This window comes from Elaeis guineensis, chromosome 6 (genome assembly GCF_000442705.2).
Source record: "Elaeis guineensis isolate ETL-2024a chromosome 6, EG11, whole genome shotgun sequence".
NCBI lineage: Eukaryota > Viridiplantae > Streptophyta > Magnoliopsida > Arecales > Arecaceae > Elaeis > Elaeis guineensis.
In genome coordinates, this window is record NC_025998.2 from 3876141 (window position 1) to 3900239 (window position 24099).

The following is a 24099-nucleotide window of genomic DNA, read 5'->3' on the forward strand; positions in this document are numbered from 1 at the left end:
CAAGTGCAGTCTAAATTAACGGATAGATTATTGGATTTTGACGCTTGCATATGGATCCTTCAGAACAAATAAAAGGAAACGAAGGAAGTCTACATGAGAGTTTAAGCAAGTCACAATTTGATTAATAAAAATAAACACATTAGAAGGCAACAAAATTTAAATTAATTATTATTAAATTAAAAATATTTTTTTAAATTGATAAAAATAATTTAAAAGATAAATAGAGATCAAATTTTAAATAATCAGTGAATGATATTATTATTTTATAAAAAAAAAAAGGGGGAAAGCAAGAATACAGTTTTTATACATGGCGATGGGAGATGGTAGAGGATAACAGGGTTTCTCGTGAGACCGCAGGGGGTGAGAGAGAGGGGCAGAGGAGTGAAAGTTTGCCCTTTTATTTGTTTACATACCCACTTCTTTTCTTTTCTTTTCTTTTCTTTTCTTTTTCTCCTCTCCTCCCTTCCTCCCTTCTTCTTCTCTCCTGTCCATCTCCAAATCTACTCACATTCATTCCCTGCTTCCTCCTTTCCAAATCACGAGATCCCCATCTCTCCCACTCTGTTCCCCTATCGCTCTTTCTTAGTACCCCATTTCTTCTTCAATGTCGTCAGTTCTCTGTCGCCGTCCGAGAACTCTTTATTGTTCATTTCTTGCCTTCTCTTGTAGCCACTACACTACTGCTGGCCACAGGCACTAACCAAGCGGTGGAAGAGAAGGGAAGGAAATTAAAAGAAAAAGAAAGAAAAGAAAAGAAAAGAAAAGAAAAAAAAGGTGGTGCGGTAGCCGGAGGAGATCTAGCCGCGAGCCCGAGAGGCCTCTCGAGCCCTGATGTCTCGCCCCGGTGAGCCGACCGGCCGGACCCAAAGGCCCCATCTTGACGCGGGGGTCGAGCCCCCCACCGATCGCTTCCACTCCGCGCTCGCCCTTGATTCCAACAAGCCCGACTCCAAGGACTTGGCCCTCGATCTCGGCTCCCCCGTCTCCCCGCTCCGGTCCCGCGCCGCCTCGGCGGCCGTCACCAACACCAGCAGCAGCTCCAGCTCCTCCGGTTCCTTCTCCGGCAAGCTACCGGCGAGCGCCGCCGCCGCGCGGAACGTCGCCTCCGGCGGTCCTCCCGGGAGGCCGAACCACCCCGGGGAGATATCCGGCGAGAGTGGCCCCACTGCCTTGGAAGGCAGGAGTTTGTGGCCTGGCCACCGCCGGACCGGCTCTGCCCCGCTTGTCTATTCCGGCGGCGGCGGGAGTAGCTCGGCGAGTTCTCCGATGACCAATGTCCTTCCTGCGGGGAACATCTGTCCCTCGGGGATAATCGGGAAGACGGGAATGATCGCCCAGAAGACGCCGAGAAGCGACGTGCTGGGCTCCGGCACCGGGAATTACGGCCACGGGAGTGTAATGCGTGGCGGGACTCCCGGCGCCGGGGCGTGGAAGACGAGCGGGGACGTGGGGATGGGAAATTTGGTGGATTCCGTGGCGCGGAGGGCAATGACGAGCTCGGATCTACAGGAGGTGACGAGGGCGGCGAACGAGCAGTACAAAAGGGGGCAGTTCGCAGAGGCGCTGAGGCTCTATGATCGAGGGATTGCGATGTGCGATCACAATGCCGCGTATCGGAGTAGCCTAGTGTCGTGTCGGAGTAACCGGGCGGCGGCGCTTATGGGGCTTGGCAGGTTGCGGGAGGCGGTGAAAGAGTGCGAGGAGGTGCTCCGTCTGGATCCGATGAACGAGCGGGCACACCTGAGATTGGCTTCACTATATTTACGGTGAGGAATCCCGGTCATTTACTATTTTCCATTTAAATTTCTTTCGTTCAAATTTCTTGTTTTTTGGGAGATTTTGGTACTTGTGAAGTGGTTGCTGGTTGAAAGGTTTGATCTTTATGAGTTGGATGTGCAGTTTTCATGCCTGGACGTGTTTGTTGTCTGAAAAGATTGGATCTTTATGAGGGATATATCTCTTCTTCTGATCTGCCTATCATATGTTGATCCTTGGTTGTTGGTGAATGGCTCAGTGAATCCTTTTTGTCGACTGATATTAACTGACACTTTTTCTCATATCCTTGGTTCGTTGTTTGGTGTGATTTTCTGCTCTGCATTCTCTTTCCTTTCACATTGTTAGGTTGTCCGTTATTATAGAAATATGGGTTCTTTTTTGTGTACAGATAGAAGTATGGGTTCTTTTTGAGTTGCAGCTTTACTCTGTTTATTTGTTGTCTGTTTGTGCTGTTCGGTTGAAGTTTAATATTATAGGTGACTCCTAGTCTCGTCATATATCCAAGATGCTCTATGCTTTGATTTTTAGATGATAAGTTCTCGCTATGTTGACCAGTCACTGGTCTCCTAAACATCAAACAGTTTGGCTATGAAGGGTCACTTGATAGCTACTTAATGAATAGAAAGAACCTTTTCTTTTTGAAAAATGCTTGAATTACTAGTCCATCTTCATCTGCTCATTCCGCTTTGGGATGAATTTTCATTAAACATTCTAGAGTGAATTGATCTCTCTGATATGTTTCTTTATGCTTTTCCAATGTAATGATTATAACTTTATTTATTTTGGATTATGTAATCCTTTTAAATTTCAATTGTTTTCCTGGATCACATTGTCTAAGCGATTTCTTATGCCAGGTTGGGGCAGGTTGAGAATGCAAAGCGGCATATCTACTTTGGAGGCCAGCAGCCTGAGCATTTTGAGTTGCAGAAGCTCCAAGCAGTGGAGAGGCATCTGGGAAAGTGTGCAAATGTGAGGAAGATTGGCGATTGGAAGAGCGCCTTAAGAGAAGCTGATGCAGCCATGACTGCAGGGGCTGACTCCTCTCTGCTGGTAAAATTCATGATTTGCTTGTTCTTAAAATGTCGTTTCTTAGCTGTAATTAAGGGGATAAATGAATGTAGAAGTCATAACCAGTTGGAATTTGCAGCTCATTGCATTGAGAGCAGAAGCCCTTCTCCATCTCCACCAGCTCGATGAGGCTGATTCAACTCTTTCAAGTGCACGTAAATTTGAAACATCATCCTCGTCTTCCTTACAGACGAAATTTTTTGGCATGCTATCAGATTCCTATATCTACATTGTTCGAGCCAAAGTTGATATGGCATTGGGAAGGTGAGCTCGGTAATTTAGAGTTCCTTAAGTTTTTGTATAAAAGGATCTTTGGGTTAATGAGAATGATAAATGAAATTTCACAGGTTTGAGAATGCAGTTGCAATGGCTGAGAAGGCCTGGCAGATGGATCCTACAAATACAGAAGTGACAATGGTGTTGAATGGTGTGAGATCTGCATCAAGAGCTCGAGCTCAAGGAAATGAGCTCTTCAAATCTGGATGCTTTGCAGAAGCATGCATGGCATATGGGGAAGGTCTTAAATCTGATCCATCAAACCCGGTTCTCCATTGTAACAGAGCAGCTTGTCGGTCCAAGCTTGGACAGTGGGAGAAATCTATTGCGGATTGCAATGAAGCCCTCAGGATTCATCCCAGTTATACCAAGGCCCTTCTCAGACGTGCTGCCTCCTATGCGAAGGTAAATTGTCTCTTATTGTCTGTTTCTTGTCCTTTGCTCACCAGGTCATGCAAGATTAGGGAACCAAGAACAGCTTGGATTTATCTGTTTAATGTTTTACTTTTTGGGTGGATAGCTTGAGCGCTGGGCTGAAGCTGTGCGAGATTATGAAGCCCTAAGAAAGGAGCTTCCAGGTGACAGTGAGGTGGCTGAAGCCTTATTCCATGCTCAAGTTGCACTGAAAACATCTCGTGGTGAGGAAGTCTCTAATATGAAATTCGGAGGGGAGGTTGAGGAGATTGCTAGTTTGGAGCAATTCCAAGCGGCGATATCTTTACCTGGTGAGTGCTTTTCTATTCATCTATCCTTCTAGCTACCTGGATGTCCTTTTTATGGGTGTAAGCTTTTATATCAATTCTATTATCAACCTCAAACAAACAATAGTGCTTAATGTTCTTGTATGTCTCTATGAGCTTTTATTTTCAACCAAATGCTTGTGAGTAAATCACCTGGAAACTCTTGTTCGGTTCTCATTACTATTTTAATTGTAATGATATATTTGGTAGCATTGTTTCTTCAACATTGCTGTGTGATATTTGATATAGCCATTGTCCATGCAACTAATTGTACTAAGGTGGAACTTGAATCATTTCAGGAGCTTCTGTTGTTTATTTCATGGCACCATCAAACCAGCAATGCACCCAAATGTCCCCATTTGTGGATGCACTGTGCACACAAAATCCATCTGCAAACTTTCTCAAGGTAATCTGATATTCCCTTCATTATGTCTAGTTTCTTTCTGTGGCATTCATCTTTTTTCCCCTTCTTGTTATCTGATTTTACTGCATTTGGATTAAAGGTCAATGTCAACGAGAGCCCTGTCATTGCCAGGGTGGAGAATGTGAGAATAGTCCCGACCTTTAAGATCTACAAGGACGGGATGAAGATGAAGGAGATGATCTGCCCCAGTGAGAAGGTTTTGGAGGTGTCTGTGAGGCACTACAGTATCTTGCATTAAAACAGATAGTTCATTTGATCTGCTGCTCCACCTTCAATTTATATGAATATTAGCTACCGCCGCAAACCAGTGACAAAATAATTCATCGAGCTGAAGCACAAACCAGATTGATAGAGAAGAGCCTATTTATTCCTTTTTTTTTTTTGCTTGTATTTACCATCTCCTTTAATCTTAGCCCACCTTATTTATTCTTTACATTCACGGAACTGTAGTCTTACTTTAATAGTTTAGCCCATTCCCTGATTAGCCTAGGATGCTCTTAAAGTTTCTTGCATAAGAGTCCACCATTCTGTTCTTCTTGGGAAGCTCAAGTCTATCATTCATAAGATTGAGATAGCTGAGAGAGATGGCTGCTTAAAATTACTACATGTATATATACCACATAGCAATTACCGGGAGCCATTCATAAGATTGTGCATCTGGTGGTTGGTTGGGGGAAGGAAAGAGAGTACACAGTTATCATTGGTAGTTTTGCTGCTGCTGCTGCTGGTGCTGATATATGCTTTCATTTTTATGAATAAAAAACTTAAAATTCTTTCTCATGTCATCACAAATTCTTTCCTCTCTCTCTCTCTCTCTCTCTCTGTGAATGTTCTTGCTATACTTTGGAAACCGCAGAGAAATAATTTGTTATCAGAATATTTGGTAATGTAACCCTAATTGCACAAAGCTCCTATGCTGTGCTTGTACTGACAAGAGAGGGTACATTGGGGAAGTGCATTATCTCCATAACATGCCAGCATCACCGTGAAAGCATTTCAGATTTTGGTCCCTTCCCTGCTGTCTGCTGCTGTTGATGTGACATTCTAATTATGATAAGCAGAGTTCGTGCGTAGCAGGAAGTAATTGGAGAAGGTTTTTTTTGTCTAAACCCGTGTTCTTATCTAGCTGGAGGGTTGTTTTAGTCGGTATGCTTCATGTTGGAATCGTCACAAGTTTTTCAAGTGGGAGAGCTGGTCTTTTTGATTTGGTTGTTGGGTGCATCGATTGCTGTGTAGATCCTCCACAAAGCATTTAGGGTGGAGATAAGGAGGGGGTTGGTGTTTGGCTCTCTCTCCCCCCCCCTCTCTCTCTTGTTGGGAAGGGGATTACAACCTTTTGGACCTGAAGAAAACGCATGCACTCCGAAATCACATGTTGGATGAGGGAAACACGACGTGAATTGTTGTCATCACCAGGGAATGGTAAGTTTGACTCATTTGTGCAGCAACATCAAGGTGACGTCCCATCATGGGCTCCATTGACAAAAGAGGACCAACTAACGCAACATAAACATGAAAAGTTAGGTAAGTTAAATTTTAGCATGAGAAACAGGTGAATCTTGTGATAGTGGCTTTAGAATTAAGAGCTGGAAATTCTTGTTGGAAGCTAGGGCCTCACAATTCTATACATTAAATATAATTTTCACAAGGATGAGAAGATTGTTTTGTAACAACATAAACAAAATTCTCTTCTTCTTCCTTTTTTTTTTTTTTTTTTTTTTTTTTTTGCCTTTTTGAGTGCAATAGGAGGCTGAGAAAGCAGCCACCTCTTCAGTAAGCAGTAAAAGGTACCTGTATTTGATTGGTATGTGAAAAAGGATGCATTTTATTGCTCCTTGTTTTCCTAATATATTTATACATATCTTTAATTTATTTTTCAGTGATTTATTCACCTATTCGATTTGCGCTCCAGTACTTCCTTCTATTTCCCTATTTCAATGAAAACTAAATCGAGAAATGTTATCTTCTAATGCGAAAAAGGCGACAGTAACATTGTGCTCGGTTATTCCATTTGAAAGCAGTGAAAAAGGAATGGTTTAAGAGGAAACCAACAAAGTAGGACCCGAAACTTGAGAAGCCAGCAGAGATAAGGGTCTTGATCCTATTGTTGAAAATTCTTTAGCTGATCTGTTCGTAAACCGGCAATTGTTTTCCTTCTCTTCTGCTGTTTGACGGCAGGGATCCCAACCCGAGACACGGGTGGCCCACCACCACCTCCAAAGGATCCCTGGCCAAATATGTCTTGTTAAGGAGCAAAGAGAAGTCTCTAGTGGCCTTTTTTATGGGCAGCAGTGTTGGAATGAGGCCTAACCCGTGATGCCAGCGTCGTGACCCTGGGGCGCCATAAAGGCTCGCGCGGGCTCAACCACTTCCCCCTTACGTACTTTTTAATTTTGTCCCTGCTGCTCCTCCAGCTAAAACTATATCAATTACTTGGATGCTGCGTTACGCTTACAGATTTTGATGTTCGTCTGGTAGTTGGGCTCAGGTAATTTCTCGCAGCAATACGCCATATGGGTCAGATAGTTGGGCAAACTACTTTATGCCTCATGCATGCACCAGAATATTCAAATATACCACCTCTCCCAAGCTAGTAGATGTTTTTGGAAGTCTACGACTTCTACTTGGGTAATGAGGTGTTTGGAAGTCTACGCTTTGCCTTTTTTGTACTTTCTTTTCTCATGGATTAACTTGGTTTGTCATCCATTTACTTAATGAAAGCGATTAACTATGCCTAATCCTTCCATACAAAAAAAAAAGGGTTGTAACAAAACTTCTGTAGAAGATTCAGAGTGAAAAAGACAAACACGCATAACAAAACAGTCAGTATTAATTATATAAACCAATTAATTAATAATTCACATATATATTGTGACATTGGTTATGAATATTTTGCAGACTTATGATGCATTCGGTTTGATAACAGCCCAAGTCTGGCCCATTTAAGTGGGCTAAAATTCTGGCCGAAGCCGCCTCGTGGTTTGAGAATCTCCAGTCCAAAACTAACCAGTTTGAAGCGAACACAAGGCCACCTAGAAATTGAGCAGGCTCTATTTCTCTAGTTGTTCAGTTGTGGAACAGAGACACAAAGATTATTTTCCCTGCTCCCAGAAACTAGTGTCAAAATGACGAGAAGAGGAAGGAGAAGATTTTTTTGGTAATTTAGAACAAGAATAAAGGCTTTACTGAGTTGGAAGTGGGCTTAGAATTGCATAGGCTATAAAAATCTGCATCCTAATTACAGGGAATGTGAATCCCTCCCGAGAAAGATAAAGAAAGAAAGACGCACATACACTCAAAAACATGCTGACACATATGGACAAAGCGCAATATCTCAACACGATAAATGTTGCAAATCTTCTTCTCTTCATTTTTTTTTTTCCAAAAAAAAAATTGCGAACCTCATAGTACTCCAGCCTTCATCACATACTGCGGTACGTGGACCTCAATGAATAATACATGACTTTTTATGTTTTATTGGTCTGGTGAGGCCAATATGCGTTTAGGCTTTCCAACTTGCAGCTGTTATAGGCTCGGTCTGGGCTTCATAGCATCCAACACAACCTCGGTGTTCAACCACCACCAATCATGCTAGCAAGAAAAAAGAAAATAAGGATCGAATCCACGAATAATTGATAGTTATCTCTGGTGTTATATTTTAAGAAGTTGTTTCTCGAACACATAGGCTTTTCCTTCTCTTCCTTCAGCCAGATGAGATCATCATGGATGTCTTTTCTTATTGTTTTTGGTAGGTGGGTGTTCTTTTTCGGTTGGTTTGGAGGATTGGAGAGTTCGAGTCGTCTCTTTCATGCCAAAAAAAAAAAAAAAAAGAAAAAAAGATTCACCTTCTTTCGCGATGTCAACTATTGAATTATGCAATAGCCGTTTTCAGATCTGTGCAGAGGGATCGATTGAAGAAAGATGTTGGAGTGCTTTGAGAATTGTGCAACATGCAGTCCAATGGTTGATGTCGCGAAGGAAGATCAATCATGCAAAGATACGACCCGAATCTGGTTGAGGGTGGGGGTGGTGTGGATTACTCGGCTCTTGCAACTAAATGGAAGAATTTGTTGTGGCGATGAGTCCGTGACATCGCCATGATCTCATCAACTATTCCTTGTGATAGCCGGTATTCTGTCAACCGATGCGGGTGACTTGGTTGCTGATTGCCTTTGAATTTGAAAGAAGCCAACATATTATAGAGGGTTTGCCTGGGTCATCCTGCGAACTAATCCAAGACAATACAACTCTTTGTTGCAATATGTTTACTGGCCAGGTCCGATGCCAGGGGAAGCACATCTGCGGGCTATTCTCAGTCAAGTCCGAAGCCAAAAGTTTAATCAGAATGTTGTTCTCAACAACCAGCTTTTACCACGTGACATCAAAACCATGTATCGACCGGTCAAATCACAATTTTAAAAAGGTGATAATTGTTAATTAGGATCAATGAAGATCTGCCAAGAAGCCAACTTCATCTGCTCTGAAACATAACACCCCTGAATTTTTTAGGGAGTGTCGAGGTTGTCATCATGTAAGCCTAGTACTACTAATTAATAGAAAACTTCCACTTGACGTCCCTTTATATCAAATATTTTGTGGGATCAGATTGTGATTGAAACAGGAGTAAGGTGGCAAAGTTACAACCGCTCCTTATCGTAGTACTTGCTGGGAGGAACTCGACATTGCACAATTAATGTATATGATATGGTTTGATATTTGTGATTATCAATTTTTGTTTTTCTAATGACACTTTTGGCAGAAAAAAGAAGGGAGCTTTAACCCTTCCATTTGCTCAAAAGAAGAGGTGGTTTTTACTTTAAGAGATAAGAACCACTGGAATGACCCCAATTCCATTATATTGTAGTTACTTGGACCTTTCTTGCAAGTGAACTGGAAGTGCATTGTTGGATATTTCATAGTTTCTCAGAGCAAGTCATTCAACCTAATATAAATTTATAATTATCTTTTCTTGTATGGGATTGCACGTCTACAACTTTACAGTTTAGCATTAAGCATTAATTATATGTTGCTTTCTATTGGATCAAATCTGATCCTTACTATGAAGAGTAATATTAAAATTCTGTGGCACGAAAGTGTCTATCTGAATTCTGATAAACCAGCATCATATCCAAGGGAAAAAAACTGACCGTTGAATGTGTTCTGATGGTCACAAGATTTAACAGGTGTCAATAACTAGATGTGGATATATAATGTCATCAAACACTAATCAGAACCTTCGGATGACGCAAGGGGACCAGCTTAATATCTCAGATCTAAAAAAAAATACAGTATTTTGATGAAAAGGTCTAACTGCAAGACGATAGGTGCTTTCCGGACTAATCCAAAGATGGATTGAAACGCGCAAGTTTTCTCATCTCATACATTTGAGGTGCAACAAGAAAGGTGAAATTATCCACAAATTTAAACTATGAGGGGGCTAAGTCGCTAAAGCTCAAACTATATGAAAAACAGTTTGAGATTATGTGACAAGCGTAGGTGCAATTTAAATCCGTCTTTTAATTTAATTGAACTGAGGCCATATAACAGATGCTGAGTTTGGATGGCGGAGAAGACTGACTTGGGTACTTCCCAGCAAAGGCGATGTATATCGCCTCCTCAGGTAGATGCTGCAGGAATCTAATGGGAGAGATTGTAACAATAGAGGAGGCAATGTTCCTTCTCTTAGCCTAGCCACAAAGAAGAAGAAGAAGAAGAAGAAGAAGAAGAAGAAAGCAATATATCTAGCCTTGGAATTGTTTACATCATTAGCTCAAGATGTTAAAAAAAAGAATCAGTGTGTTAACTTTCTCAGGATACGGATGTTTCTTTGAATTATAAATTGGGTACCATGAATCCAAAACCAGGCATATTCTTGATTCTTATTTATCACCAACTGTACAGATTTGATGACATTCAACTCAATAACTTTTTGCATATTGTCAAGAGGTGCAGCCATGCTTTTGACATCTCAGAGAACTTCTTTTTCTTCTTCTTCTTTCTTTCTTTCTTTTTTTTTTTTTTTTGAATGAAATGGAAGGCAGAACTCACTAAGATTTCATTATAAGCAGACGAAATCATAGTACAGATTAGGAGAGAGTGGTGAAGGGAGACCGAGTCTGCCAACGAGCTGGTTTAGAGGGGGAATGAATCATCATTCAACAAGGCTGATAAGTTGCCGGTCAGGTGGAGAACAAGGTTCATCGATTGGTGTGCTGCGTGTAAGGCGCCATTGTTTGGAAGTCGAAGTTGTACGATTACCTTCCTTCCACAAACACCAAATGAAGAGCTTGTTCACATACAGCAAACAAAATCTCTATTTGCTAGTTGGTCATGTTTCATCACTTGTAGCAGCAGTTTTCTTCCAAGGGACTAATGTGGGCGAACACATGCAGATGGCTGGCTATCATCCATCCATCTCCCTTTTCTTTTTGCAACTATGTGGCAACAATAATACAAGAAACGGCCTGGTCACCTACAACTTGTTCATGAGATGAAATTCTCCTAACCTGACCCAACCTTTCGATTAGATCTACATGGGATCATACAAATAAAGGGCAGGAAAAATAGTTTGGTAACCCCCCTACCCTCCCCTTCCCAAACATTATTTCACAAAGAAGAATATAGCTAGCAACTTTTGTGGTGGAATTTGGAATCTCTCCCCAGCATATGGAATGAAGAAAGAGGAAACCAACAGACTCAAGTATTGTTGGCGATGCTTATCTATCAAATATCGAGAGAGTAATATTCCAATAAGCTTTCTTTAATTCTATATTACTAGCTCCTTCAGCTAACTGCATCACAATATAGCTATTACCTGCATTGGATAACATATATACATGATCAATCTTCCTATCCCAATTCATAAGCCACACTTGTTCGATCATTAATCCTCCCAAAACTACAAAAATATCAGAAAAAGAGTAAAGGAGATATTATTTAAATCAACAAGCAAAAGGTATAAGAGAAAAGTACTTGCACAACCCTAATTTTCTCCTCTCTCTCAACAGCTTTCTTTCCCCCTTCTTGTGCAGGGAGTAAAAACAATGAACAAGGCCATCCTGACTTCAGATTTTCTATGTAAATCTCTGTGGCGTTGTAATGTGATATCAATAAAGCGGGGTAGCTAAGCTTCATCTACCTCCTCCTTCAATCATTAAAAGAAGAAGAAGAAGAAGAAGAAGAAGAAGAAAGGCCATCCTCTTCCAAGAAAAGGTCTAAATAAACTGGTGTAACCTAAGCCATAACATCAAGCGTCTAAATTACAGTGATTCTACTCTTCTAACAACTTACGCAGCTCGTCCAAGGCTGCTGCTTCCATGAGCTCCCCTTCTTGCACCCGTGCGGCCGCCGTTGGATCGTTGCCTCGCTCTCTTCCCACTCCTGCTCGACCAATAGCTTCTCGAGCCCTCTCAGTCTTATGCCTGGAGCTGCTGGGAGCCGCGGTTGCCTTGGCCGCCGCCGGGGAGTCCTTCCCGGTGAGGCTCTGGACGACGGATTTGAAGTGGGTGGCGTCCGTTTCGACGTACTGCGTCTCGATTATCCTGACCTTCGTTCCTTCACCCGACATGGAATTAATAAAACTTCGCTTCTGGCCTGTTGATGAACTGATGATAGGATGACTGATGGAGCCGTGGCAGCCTCGCAAATCATCATATATATATATATATATATAATCCGGAAGGATTGGTTGCTGCTTAAACCAGGGAGATCCGACCGGAATGGTCAGAGAACCACAAGGGGGAGCACCAGAGTCTAGATGTCTACCCAAGAGTAATAAAACTCGGGAAGTTTCAACGATGGACCAGCTTGAGATTTTATTTGGATAAGATGTGGCAGATCTTCTGTTAACTCTCTATTAGCCGTTATCCTGTAATAACTGCCGTTCTTTGACATTTTTCCACAGTTTGTCTGAACAAAATAACATTTTTGAATTCGAGTTAGAAAGAAAATATTATTTAGATGGAGTGAACAAATCGCAGAGAGTACAATGGCAGATCACGGTTATTCATTGTTTATTTGGAGTGCTACAGCTTATGGAAATCCTGAGCTGTCACTCGCTGCCACACGACATAAGTAACAGCTAGCCCCTCTTTGCAGTTTTGAGCATATAGATTTAAAATTGAAAAACTACTTTCAGTAGATGAAAAGTACTGGAAGGATATGAAGCTTGCTAGTAAAATGACGAGCCTGAAGCCATTCTTGCAGCCTTTCTCTAGAAAGAAAGAAAAGGCAACAGACAAAAAGAAGGTACTGTTTCTTTATAGGATCATGGAATTCAATGCAGAAAAAAATTTGACCTTGCTCGTCTTTTTTAACAACATCCATTATTGTTGGGAAAAATGGAAAATATATATATATATATATATATATATATATATATTTTTTTTTTTTTTTTTTTCTGTTTGAACAAAAGGGTTCTCAATCTTCTCTTTCCAACCCCTCTTCGTCGCCCAATCTCATCATCCTTACCCAATAACACCTGCTTCTCTGGTCTTGCCAGCTTTTTCTTTACCTGTTGTCGAGTTATCCCTTATCTTCAATTATATCTAGAGGTAACAAAAATTGACTCGGTTCGTCAATTCGATTCGCATTTGATCCATCTTAAATAAGTTTGGATTTATATTAAACGAATTCGGATCGTAAATGAGTTGACCTATTTAACCTGTTTAATAATCGGATCGGATTTATGTTTAAAATAACTAACCCGTTTAACCCATTTAATAAATAAGTTGGGTCGGATTGGATCGGATCGGGTTATAACATTACCCATTTAATCCATGTAACATAACCTGTTTAAAGCCTTTATAGCGTGGAGCATGCTCCTTTTTTTTGAATTCGCTCGCCGTGCGTAGGAAATTGGACCGTATCCGCATGAAATACTCACATCCCGTCGATAACATGCCACGCTACCCTTGATTTTCTTGTTTTCATCCCGCAACCCCGTGCTTTTTTTCTCTTCCCCTTGGCCCTCCCCTTTCCTTCTTCTTCGCACCGTCGGAGGCTTGCCGGAGACGAAGACCACGGAAGCCAAGACCACGGCTACTGGGGTTTTCTCATCCCCTTCAAGGGTTCGTCGATGGAGGGCTTCGTATGGGACACGACTGCACGGATACCAGGCTAGCGTGAGGACACCAGCGGTTGCGGCAGAGGAAGGGGAGGCGAAGGAGGCAGAGAACCAGAGGGAGAGGTGGCGGTGGAGGAAGGACAGTCGAGGAGGGTGAGGGAGTGACGAGACGACCAAGAAGGTGGAGTCGGCTGGAGAGGAGGGAGGGATCTAGGGTTAGGGGGCGTGTTAAGGGTCAGGCCATGGGCGGAGCTAGAGGCGAGGGCTTCTGGTCAGACCATAGGCAGAGCTGGATGCATCTAGGGTTCCGATCAGGCCGCAGGTGGAGCTAGATGCATCTAGGGTTCCGATCAGGTGGAGATGGAGGCGGTCGACTACACGACGGTCGAGCGAAGATGGAGGCGGTCGACAGTGCGGCGGTTGGGTGGAGTGGGAGGAGGGCGGTTTGGTGGAGATCTGGCAAGACAGAGCCCTCTCAGATTTTTATTTTTTTTAAAATGGGTTTGGTTGATCCGATTGATTTTTTTTAGTGGATTATTATAAATGGATAGTAAACAGGTCGGATCGGATAATCCGTTTATTAAGTAAGTCGGGTTTGAATTTTAAAATTTGACCTGTTTAAATAAACAGGTCGGGTCCGGGTTCAAAATTTTTTGAATCAATCCTTATCCGACCTGACCTATTTATATCTAATCCGATCCGATTGTCACTTCTAATCGTATCATTGGCATTGTCATTTAAGCCATCCATCTTCATCTCAACTACTTTATTTATCCAAAACTATTTTTGATATTTCATTTCCAAATCAATGTTTATATCAGATATATCGTATTGCTAAACAAACAAGGTGGTCTTTTCCTTTAGGTTCAACTTCATCTGTTGCTCTTTTTGAATTAATCCATATTGATCTTTGGGTCCTTATAGTGTTAAATCTCATTCTTGTGCATCTTATTTCTTAATTTTAGTTAATGACTATTTCAATGCTACACAGCTGTATCTAATACAACATAAATCTCAAATCTGACATTACATCCAAATGTTCATCTTGCTAATTAAAACCCAGCACAGCACCCATATTAAAAAAATAAGGATCAATAATGGTCTTGAATTTTTTCATCATGAACTCCAACATTTTCTATATCTTGAAGGCATTATTCATAAGCATAGTTGTATTGAAACTCCCCAACAAAATAGGGTTGTCGAGTACAATTATAGACATTTATTTGAGGTTGCACATGCTTCACAATTTCAAGCTCAATTTTCTCTTGATTTTTGGGGTGAATATATTCTTACAACAATTCACTTGATTAATCACATATCCTCTCTAATTTCATTTAAAAATTGTCTATATGAGGTTCTATTTGGTACTCAATCTACTTATGATCATCTTAGAATCCTTGATTGTTCATGTTTCGCACCTAATATTCATAAGAAACATAAATTAACGCTTGTGCTATTTCTAATATTTTTATGGGTTATGTCTTTGGACAAAAAGGCTATCATGTATATGGCATATATTTCCTAAATAGGGATATCCATTTTATTCATGAACAAGGATATCCGATTCTTGGAAGATATATTTTTTTTTAGCACATTCCATCAAGTTTCTTTAATCCTAGCCGGTCCTATCCCTTTCTACAAGCAATCTTGCTTTCAACTCTACTTTTTCTACACCTCTACACAACTTATCATTTTGAATAACAACACGACTCATTTCTTAACCATGAGTTTTTCTCCGCCATATCTATATCCTTATCCCTATCCTCATCAATCTTAGATCCATCATTTTCTCATAATAACTTATCTATATCACCTCAGATAATCTCCGTGCATCATTTTACTCGACCTATCAAGCGACCTACCTACTAATAATTATTATTGCTCCATTATCCATGCCTCCAAGCTTCACACCAACAATTCTAATCTTTGGTACATCATTCCTGCTCTCTAATTATTTAACATATAAAAAATTTTGCTCCTCGCATTATATTTTTCTTGCTATCCTTCTATTCCCAAGTCTAGAACCTTTTCCTAAGCTATCAAATCCCCACAGTGGTGAGAGGTGATGGAGAAAGAAATTCAAATCCTTGAAACAAATCATACCTAAACCTTACCACTCTGGCTCCTGAAAAATAATCCGTTGGTTGCAAATGAGTGTATAAAGTCAAATATAAATCTAATGGTACTGTAGAGCAATATAAGGCCAGTCTTATAGCTAAGAGATTTACACAGCAAGAAGGCTTCGACTACCGATGAGATCTTTGCCTCAGCTGTGAAACTTATAACAGTTTAGTGCTTATTTACTATTGTTACAATTTGTGGTTGGGATCTATATCAATTAGATATGAATAATGTATTTTTACATAAATTTTTTTTTAAAAAAATCTATATAAAAATTTCATCAGGTTATTCTCATCAGAGGAGACTCAGGCTTGTAAATTGAATAAATCATTATATAACCTCAAATAAGCTGGCAGAAATTGGTTTCAGAAGTTCTCTCAAGCCTTATCTAATATGGGCTTCTCTATCTCAAGCCATATTATTCCCTTTTCTTTTGCATACAAGGCACATCTCAACTCTTCACTCTAGTTTATGTTAACGATATTATCCTAATAGATATTTTTATTATGGCTATTGATGTACTTAAGTCCTATTTCTATTCCAAATCTCATGTTAAAAATTTGGGATTCTTGAAATATTTTTTGGGAATTGAGGTTGTCTGACTTCCAAAGGCATTTTACTTTCATAATGAAAATATACTTCGAAAATTTTAGAAGACTTGAGTCCCTTTGGAATCCAAATTGCCAAGACCCCTATATATGGAACAATATCTGAAGTTTACAAAATCTAATGGTTCATTGCTTGAGGATCCTTCTTCCTATCGCCACCTTGTTGGCCAACTCATATATCTTAGAGTTATTCTATTTGATATCGTTTACTCAATTCACATTCTTAATTAATTTGTGAATTAACCTACAAGCCTCATCTTAATGCTGCTCTCCACTTGCCTCTCTATCTCAAAGGCATCCCTGGACAAGGCATTCTTCTTTCTCCTCCTAGCTCTCCTCATCTCATAGATTATTATGACTCAAATTGGGCCAGCTACTCCATGACTCAGTGCTCCACTACTGATTCTTGCATTTTTTTTTTCGATTTTTTTCTTATTTCTTGAAAATAAAGAAATAAGGTATCGTCTCATGCTCCTCTGTGGAAGTTGAGTATCGCACTACAGCTAAAATGGCCTAAAAGATGCAATAGTTAAAATACTTGCTTCATGATCTAAATATCACTCATTTTGCATCTATGACATTGTATTGTGATAATAAAGCTACTTTTTTTAGTGCTGCCAATCTCATATTCCATGAATGTGTGGAGCACATTGAATTGGATTGTTATTTCATTTATAAGAAAATTCAGTTGGCCTATTCCATATCAAGTTTATTTCTTTCACTCACTAGATAGCTGATGTTTTTACCAAATCCTTGAACAAATATATATTCCATTTCAGTGTTGGTAAGTTAGATGTTATAAAGCTCCATGCGCCAATTTGAGGAGTGATGGAAATCATACGTTGATTCTCCTTAATTTTTTTGACATTAGATTAATTAGATAGATATAGGCAGCTATGATGAAAATCGTATCTTAATTCTCTTGACATCGAATTAGGTAGATATGGCCAGCTATATGTTCCCATGTGATGGAAATCATTCATTGGCATGTGATCAAAATCTCTCCTCGATTCTCTCAACTAAATTTGGCACATATGATTAGCTGTGATATGGTTGGATATACAATCAAGATATATTTCATTTTTTCTGTATATATCATATCAAATCTTGTACAATGATATTAACCTCATATATATGAGGTGTACATAAATCCATCGTCATAGCCAATGAAAGTAAGCTTTTTAGACGCAAATTTCTTCATTTAACATCTTTTAACTGCAATTTTCTTCCTTAACAAAAAACAAACCAATCAAACATATTTTCTATATATTATCAAAAATTAGAAAAAAACAAAAACAAAATTTTTGTTTTCAGATTTTCTTAAAAAAAAAAAAGTAACAACGATTAGTGCATAATTAGTCCAAGTCCGGCTGTAGGTAGGAAGATCCGAGAGCAGACCTGTGGAGGAATTCAAAGCCCTGCGCTCACGGCTTCTTTCACCCACTCAAATTCTAACACGGAAGTGGGCGAAATACCTTTTTCCATGGACCAAGCCGGGTCCCGTTGGGAAATTTCTCGTCAACCGACAACTGAAGATTCCTGCAATCCAGATTTCCTGCGGAATATGTAAACCATGCCATAAAAACGGTATCTCAAGTGGAAATTCTAGAAGCAATAGAATGGTCAACTGAGATGATGAGCAAAGCACATTAAATTTGTCCCACCAAGAAAAATCATTAAATTTGAGAAGATTTTTAAGGTGGAGAACGACAAGTGCATCTTTTTGCAAGCAGAGTTAAGTTATAATCATTTCTAAAGCACATGATTAGAGATAGAGATCGACCCAAATCTGTGGTATGATCTTTAAGAAATATGGCCATGACCAAAACTTCCATAATTCTATCAAGAAATTAAATCCTCATGATTGGAGAATCTTATTTTAAGCCTACTAGGGGAACCAAAATGATTTTAAGGGGGAGAAATAGTCCTCCAAGCATTGAGTTTGACATCATTGACACATTTCAACACGTATCAGATGGTATCCTATTTACAGACCATCAATTATAATCCTAATAATCATTTCTCATAAATAAAGCAGGCACTAATTTTGCATATAATGAAGAACACACTTGCACCAAGTGGTTTGACCAGTTACAGACATCGTAGTCATTGCACGCTCTCGGCTAGCAGCTGGCTTATCTTCTCTTGCACCCTAAAAAAGGATAAATAATAAAAATTTAAAACAAGGACCCCAACCTTAATTCTATTTTATTGTTGGTCATGAATCTTACTTCCCTCCATGTGTGGCTCCATCCCACCTTTAATTACATTTTTCCTTTGCATGACGTATGATAATCTTATCCTAAGATCTATTTGTTCCTTATTATCCCTTGTGTTTCATTATCTATTCTAGCTAGTTGAAATGGTGAAACTCTAGATCTTAGTCTTTCCAACCATTCCAGATCAGGCAGGTTGGAACCAAATGACTTGGAGAATTCAATTCCTTAACCATGTCGCCATGACCCAACGACTCCAAAAAGTGGTTTTGCAGCTGTGGAAATGGTCAGAATCTAATAATCAAGTTGCTCTCTTTCGTGCAAAAGAATAATGTGCACCTAATGGTAGCAAGGAGATGGTGAAAACGAGGTTTCACTCTATGCCTTAAATAGTGCACAATACCATGATACATAGGGGTGGCAGTTCTTAAACATTTAACTTGTATCAACTCATTGTAGATTGGATTAAGATTACTTAGTCAATAAAGTGGTTAGATGCAAATCTAGATATTTTCATATGTGGAGTCCCTCATGACCTAATTCCCTTCTCTATTTATTTTCCATTTTTGTTTTCCAAGTGGCCTTCAAGTCTTTTGCAAATGTTATCTTTCAACTCGTTATAGATCGGATTAGATTACTTATTCAATAAAATCATTGGATGTAAATTTAGATTTTTGAGCTATGTAATAAATTTATTTTCATATGTATAGTTGCCCTCCTCTATCCTATTTATTTTTCTTTTTGGTTTTTCAAGTAGCCTACAGGCCCTTTGCACCGATGTTATTTAGGCTCATGGCCAAGGACTTATTTAGTATTATTGTAGTTTTTTGTGTTTTTATTTTTCTGCAAATTAGAATACTTTATAAAAATTCATATTGGAGAGACCATTTTGCGACTTTTGCCTTTCCATGCTTTGATTTTCAATTTTCTAAAAATAATAAATTATTGCTACCAAAAGTTCTTAAGGATTCACAAATATTTTAAAAAAAAGAATTTCATCATATATTTAAGAAAAAGGATTCACAAATATTTAAATTTTTTTGGACAAATGTATTACTTTCATCATTCAAAAAAAAATCTAACCAATATTATTTTTTTTTTCAAAAGACACTACAAAAAAATAGATTGTTAGATTGTTAGCGACGGCTAAATGCCACCACTAATAGTTAATTTGCCATCACTAATAGTATTAGCGACGGCTCATTGTCACTAAAATTCCGACGAAAATAATCTTATCGCTAATTATCCTTATTAGTGACGGCAAACTCACCATAGCTAATAACGATAATTAGCGATAAAAAATTATTACTAATAATTTTAATTTTTTAATTAAAATATTAAAAATTATTAGCGACGGCCATTGTAATCGCTACTACCGTCACTAATAATTTTTAATTTTTTTAAAAAATTATAATTAAATATTTTAAAACCTATTTTAATCACATTAATAAGTAATAATATTTTTAAAAATTATTATAAATAAAATAATAATTATTTAATATAATCATAAATATAAAATTAATTATATTATATTAAAAATATAAATTATATAAATTTATAAATTTATACTACTTTACAAATATCAAAATTATATACATATAAAAAAAATCATGTAAGATCCTTCTCATCATCCTCCTCATCCTCCTCCAGCTTCTGTACGTCCTCTTTAACAGCTGGTAGATGAGAACCGGATATCCCAGCATCTTATAATAAAAAATAATAAAATATTATTAATAAGTTTCAATACGAAAGCATATATGTCAATACGGAGGCGTATATTTCGATATACTACTTCAATTCTCGAACAGATTATTTTTACACATTTTATTCGATGATACGGAATCATAGACACTCTCAACCCATCGATTGCATGGTTAGATTGAATTTTTATCCCTTAGATCTCTTTTTCAGACTCAAGTAGCTTTGAAAAGAACAATAGGACATGTTTTACATGAAAAAAAATCATAAAATAAAATATTAAGATGTATTAAGGATTGAATATATAAAAGATCACAGGAAGCACAACATCACCTTCATTACCCACCCGAAAGACTTAGGACAAGAAAAAGAACAAGAAAGAGAACCTAGCTAATCTTGAGAAAGAAATTTAGAAGCCAACCTGAGGAAAAGATCCCTCCTGCATTATCTTCTTCTTCTTTCCATGTAGCGATGGCTACATGCCAGTTGTCTACGGAATAACAGACCTTCCAAAGCTGCCTCGCCTTATTGATAGAGGAGGAGGAGGCATACAAAGAAGAGAAGATAGGGGTGTGAACTGGGGCACTGGGAGGGGACATGATGCAAAAAATCCGACAGGCACTTGAATTTGAAATGAGGACGTAGGTAGGATCAGACTAGCTTCGATTGAGGAGGTTTTGACGCACAGTTCGATGAAGATAGATGCTAAAGGAAGAAAATGGCTAGAACAAATCGCACTCACAAGAATAAGTATCAGTAGTGTCCAAAGCTTATCTGCTACTAAAATCAAAGATCGATTTATCCAAGTGTCAGCTATTATGGAGACTAGGACCAGTTGGTGGAGTCTAGGTTTGAGATCGAAATCTGGATCAATCGGTTTGAGACTGAAGTCGAGATCAATCGGACTTTTATGTTCTACTAAAGAAGATCGTTGGAAATCAATGATCGCTAAGGTCTGAAGTTAAGATCAGAGAAGTCCAGAGTTATATACTGAATGATCTCCTTCGGAAAACCCTCTCATGGATCAAGAGAGACATATTTATCTCTCGGATCGAATACCTTCATCTCCAAAAGTGCTGTAGTATCAGTCCTGTATACTTTATCATATGTCTTTTCGCTAGTTCATATCTTCAATACTGAGTGATAAATTATCCCTCAATACTAACCATATATTTCAATATTCTATATAAAAAGTTATTAACAGTTTAACAATTAATAACAAATTTCTTAAAGTTCTTAAATTGTGATTTGATTAAGAGTTTGTAGTTCTATATAGCAATGGCATACTGATTATCTAATTTTTATATTGATATAAAAATCAAAACTTCAATTAAAAGAGTTAGTTATAGTATACACCACAAAAAAGATAAAGACATAGAGGTTGCATCTATAAAGAAAGGGGCATATGATAAACAGGCTAACAACAACGCTAAAAGGGGATCGATGGAAAGATAGCATATCTAATAGAGAACATAAATGGAAACTTCCAATATTCTAGTCTTGAAAAGAGCAGACGATACAGCATTACCATGAAAAAATAGAAATAGAAATAGTAAGAGCATGAATTAGCAACAAAAGTCTCCCACTATTAACAGCAATACTATTAGCTTGGCATATATAGAAAGTATGCAAGATATTATAAGACAGAGCATAAATCAGAGTTTGCAAATGCAATGCTCTCTCTACCTGGTATTCTGCATGATGGTCCCAAGAAGAAATCCTGCATGAGTGAATTATTAATATGATATACCAAAGCCTTCTCCAAAACATAAAAAAGCTTAGCTTTAACAGTAAGCAATGATCCATAAATATAGAAAGGAATAGGATACGATCTTCAGATGATGTTAATAAGAGCATTTGTCTTTATATCTACTGGAGGATAGACAAGTCAGACTAAAATTGAACATAACATTTGGGAACCTAGGAAATAAAAGAATAATTGAGATAACATTCATAAACCATACTAGCAAAAGTTTTGAAAGTCAGTAATATAGAAGCTACGGCAACTATATATTTGTGATTCTTTGAACATATGAACTTGTTAGGCCCATATCGAGGAAAAGCAACTTACATAGCATTAGCATTGAGAATGTGCATAAGGTCTGGATGCAAGGAAATCTTAGAGAGCATAAAAAAAATCACTTGTAAGAGCAAAGTTAGCTGTCTGGTCACTAACTTGATTTTCTTCTTGATTAACATGGAGAACACGATAATTAAAAAGAGACTACATCCACTAGATGATATCCTACAATCAGGTGATTTTCTTCTTGATTAACATGGAGAACATGATAATTAAAAAGAGACTACATCCACTAGATGATATCCTAAAACCAGAAGAAGGGAGGGGGGAGGAAAGAGGAAGGGAGGGGGGAGGAAAGAGGAAGACAGGGGAAAGAAGGGAGAGGTGAGCTGGGGGCTCCAGGAGGCCACCGGAGGCTCGGGGAGGCAGGCCAGAGGCTCGGAGAGGCGAGCAAGGGGCTTAGGGGGGCCTGGGGGCTCGAAGAGGCAGTCGAGGGGAGGCGGGCCGGGGACTCAGGGAGACGGGATGGGGGCTCGAGGCTCGGAGAGGCGGTCGGTGGCTTAAGGAAGCTAAATCCAATGGCGAGGGAAAATGGGGGACCGGAGGCAACTGGCGGCTCGAGAAAGCCGGATTCGAGTGCGGGGAAAAGAGGAGGACCGAAGGTAGTTGGGGAAGGTGGGCCGGGGGCTTGGGGCTCAGGGATGCGGCCAGTGGCACAGGGAAGTCGGATCCGATGGTGGGGGAAAGAGGGGGACCGGAGGCAGTCAGGGGGAGGCAGGCCAGGGGCTTGGAGAGGCGGCCGATGGCTTGGAGAAGATGAATCCAGCGACAGGGGAAAGAGGTGGATCGGAGGCAGTTGGGGAGAAGCAGGCCAGGGGCTCGTGGGGGCGATTGGGAGCTCGCAGCCAGAGGCTCGAGGAGGCGGGAGGCGGCCGAGGGCTTGGGAGGCGGTTGGGTACTCGAAGAAGTGGGATCCAATGGTCGGGGGCTCGGAGAAGCGGGATGCGATGGTCGGGGGCTCCGAGAGGCGGGATCCGATGGTGGGGGAAAGAGGGGGATCGAAGGCGAGAGCAGCGGGGGGACCGAAGGTGGGGGAAAGAGATGGAGAAGAGGGAAAGTGAAAAGTAAAAAATTGAACAAAGTGGTGAAATAGGGATGGTATTAACGACGGCAAAATAGCCGTTGCTAATAAATGCCATCGCTCATAAAATTTTTCATCGCTAATAAAGTTATAGTGAAATAAAAAAAATTTCAGTTATTAGTGACGGTATGTGTTCTATTTCTAAAGCCCCGTTAATAACCAATAAAGCCGTCACTAATAATTTCTCGACTTTTAGCGACGAGAGGATTTTTGATCGTAATATTCTATCGAGAAATATTATTATTAGCGATAGCTTTTTTACCATCGCTAATACGTGAAATTCTTGTAGTGAGGGGAATCTAACCAAAAGAGAAATTCTTTCTGCACCGCAGGCGGTGCAGCTCACCGCACAACGCTCGCGGTGATTGGTCCCTAGCGTCGGCTCTGAGGAAAAAAAAATTTATTCTCCAGGCCCACGAGCAGACCAATCACTGCAGGCGATGCCACCGAGCTGCACCATCTATGGTGCAGAAAGAATTTCTCCTAACCAAAATTATCATAAAAAGAAGCATAAAAAAGTGAGATTAGAAAGGCAAAACAAAAGACATGATAAGCAAGCACCATCCAATGTCACAAGGTTGATGAATACCACCATAAGATATTAATCAAGTGATAACCACTTTTTCTTTCCAAGCGTTTATCTCTACTAAATTTTGGGTGCTTCTTCCCTCCTTTAATCAAAGCAAAGCTAATTAACACTAAACTAATGCTATACATGGGAAATGCATAGCAAAAAAACTAGTGCACTAGAGCAACGATCCGTTGTTGTGTACAAATTGCACGACAAAATATTATACCGTATTCGACAACTACCATCTCAAGATGGATCCCTATCGATAGCAATACAATATTGCAGCCATGATATGTCATTGTTGATAGCCGTCCGTCTCCAAATTGCGCCACCAAGTGCTATATAGTACCTACCATGCAGTCCACGGACCAACGAG

The 24099-nt window shown here is 39.5% G+C and overlaps 1 protein-coding gene across 1 annotated transcript; it reads left to right on the forward strand.

Moving 5' to 3' along the window:
- The first annotated feature begins 546 nt into the window (after positions 1–546).
- On the forward strand, positions 547–4959 carry LOC140858406 (inactive TPR repeat-containing thioredoxin TTL3-like). Its single transcript, XM_073258942.1, has 7 exons — positions 547–1766; positions 2631–2826; positions 2924–3108; positions 3192–3525; positions 3641–3845; positions 4160–4266; positions 4364–4959. The coding sequence occupies exons 1-7, from the start codon at positions 832–834 to the stop codon at positions 4520–4522; spliced, it is 2121 nt and encodes a 706-aa protein (XP_073115043.1). The 5' UTR covers positions 547–831; the 3' UTR covers positions 4523–4959.
- The last annotated feature ends 19140 nt before the right edge of the window (positions 4960–24099 follow it).

Bases quoted from the DNA above. Each gene is read 5' to 3' on its own strand.
- LOC140858406 (XM_073258942.1), top strand. From the start codon at position 832: ATGTCTCGCCCCGGTGAGCCGACCGGCCGGACCCAAAGGCCCCATCTT. The intron at 2,827-2,923 runs GTAAAATTCATG...TGGAATTTGCAG, and splicing joins GGGCTGACTCCTCTCTGCTG to CTCATTGCATTGAGAGCAGA. The intron at 3,846-4,159 runs GTGAGTGCTTTT...GAATCATTTCAG, and splicing joins AGCGGCGATATCTTTACCTG to GAGCTTCTGTTGTTTATTTC.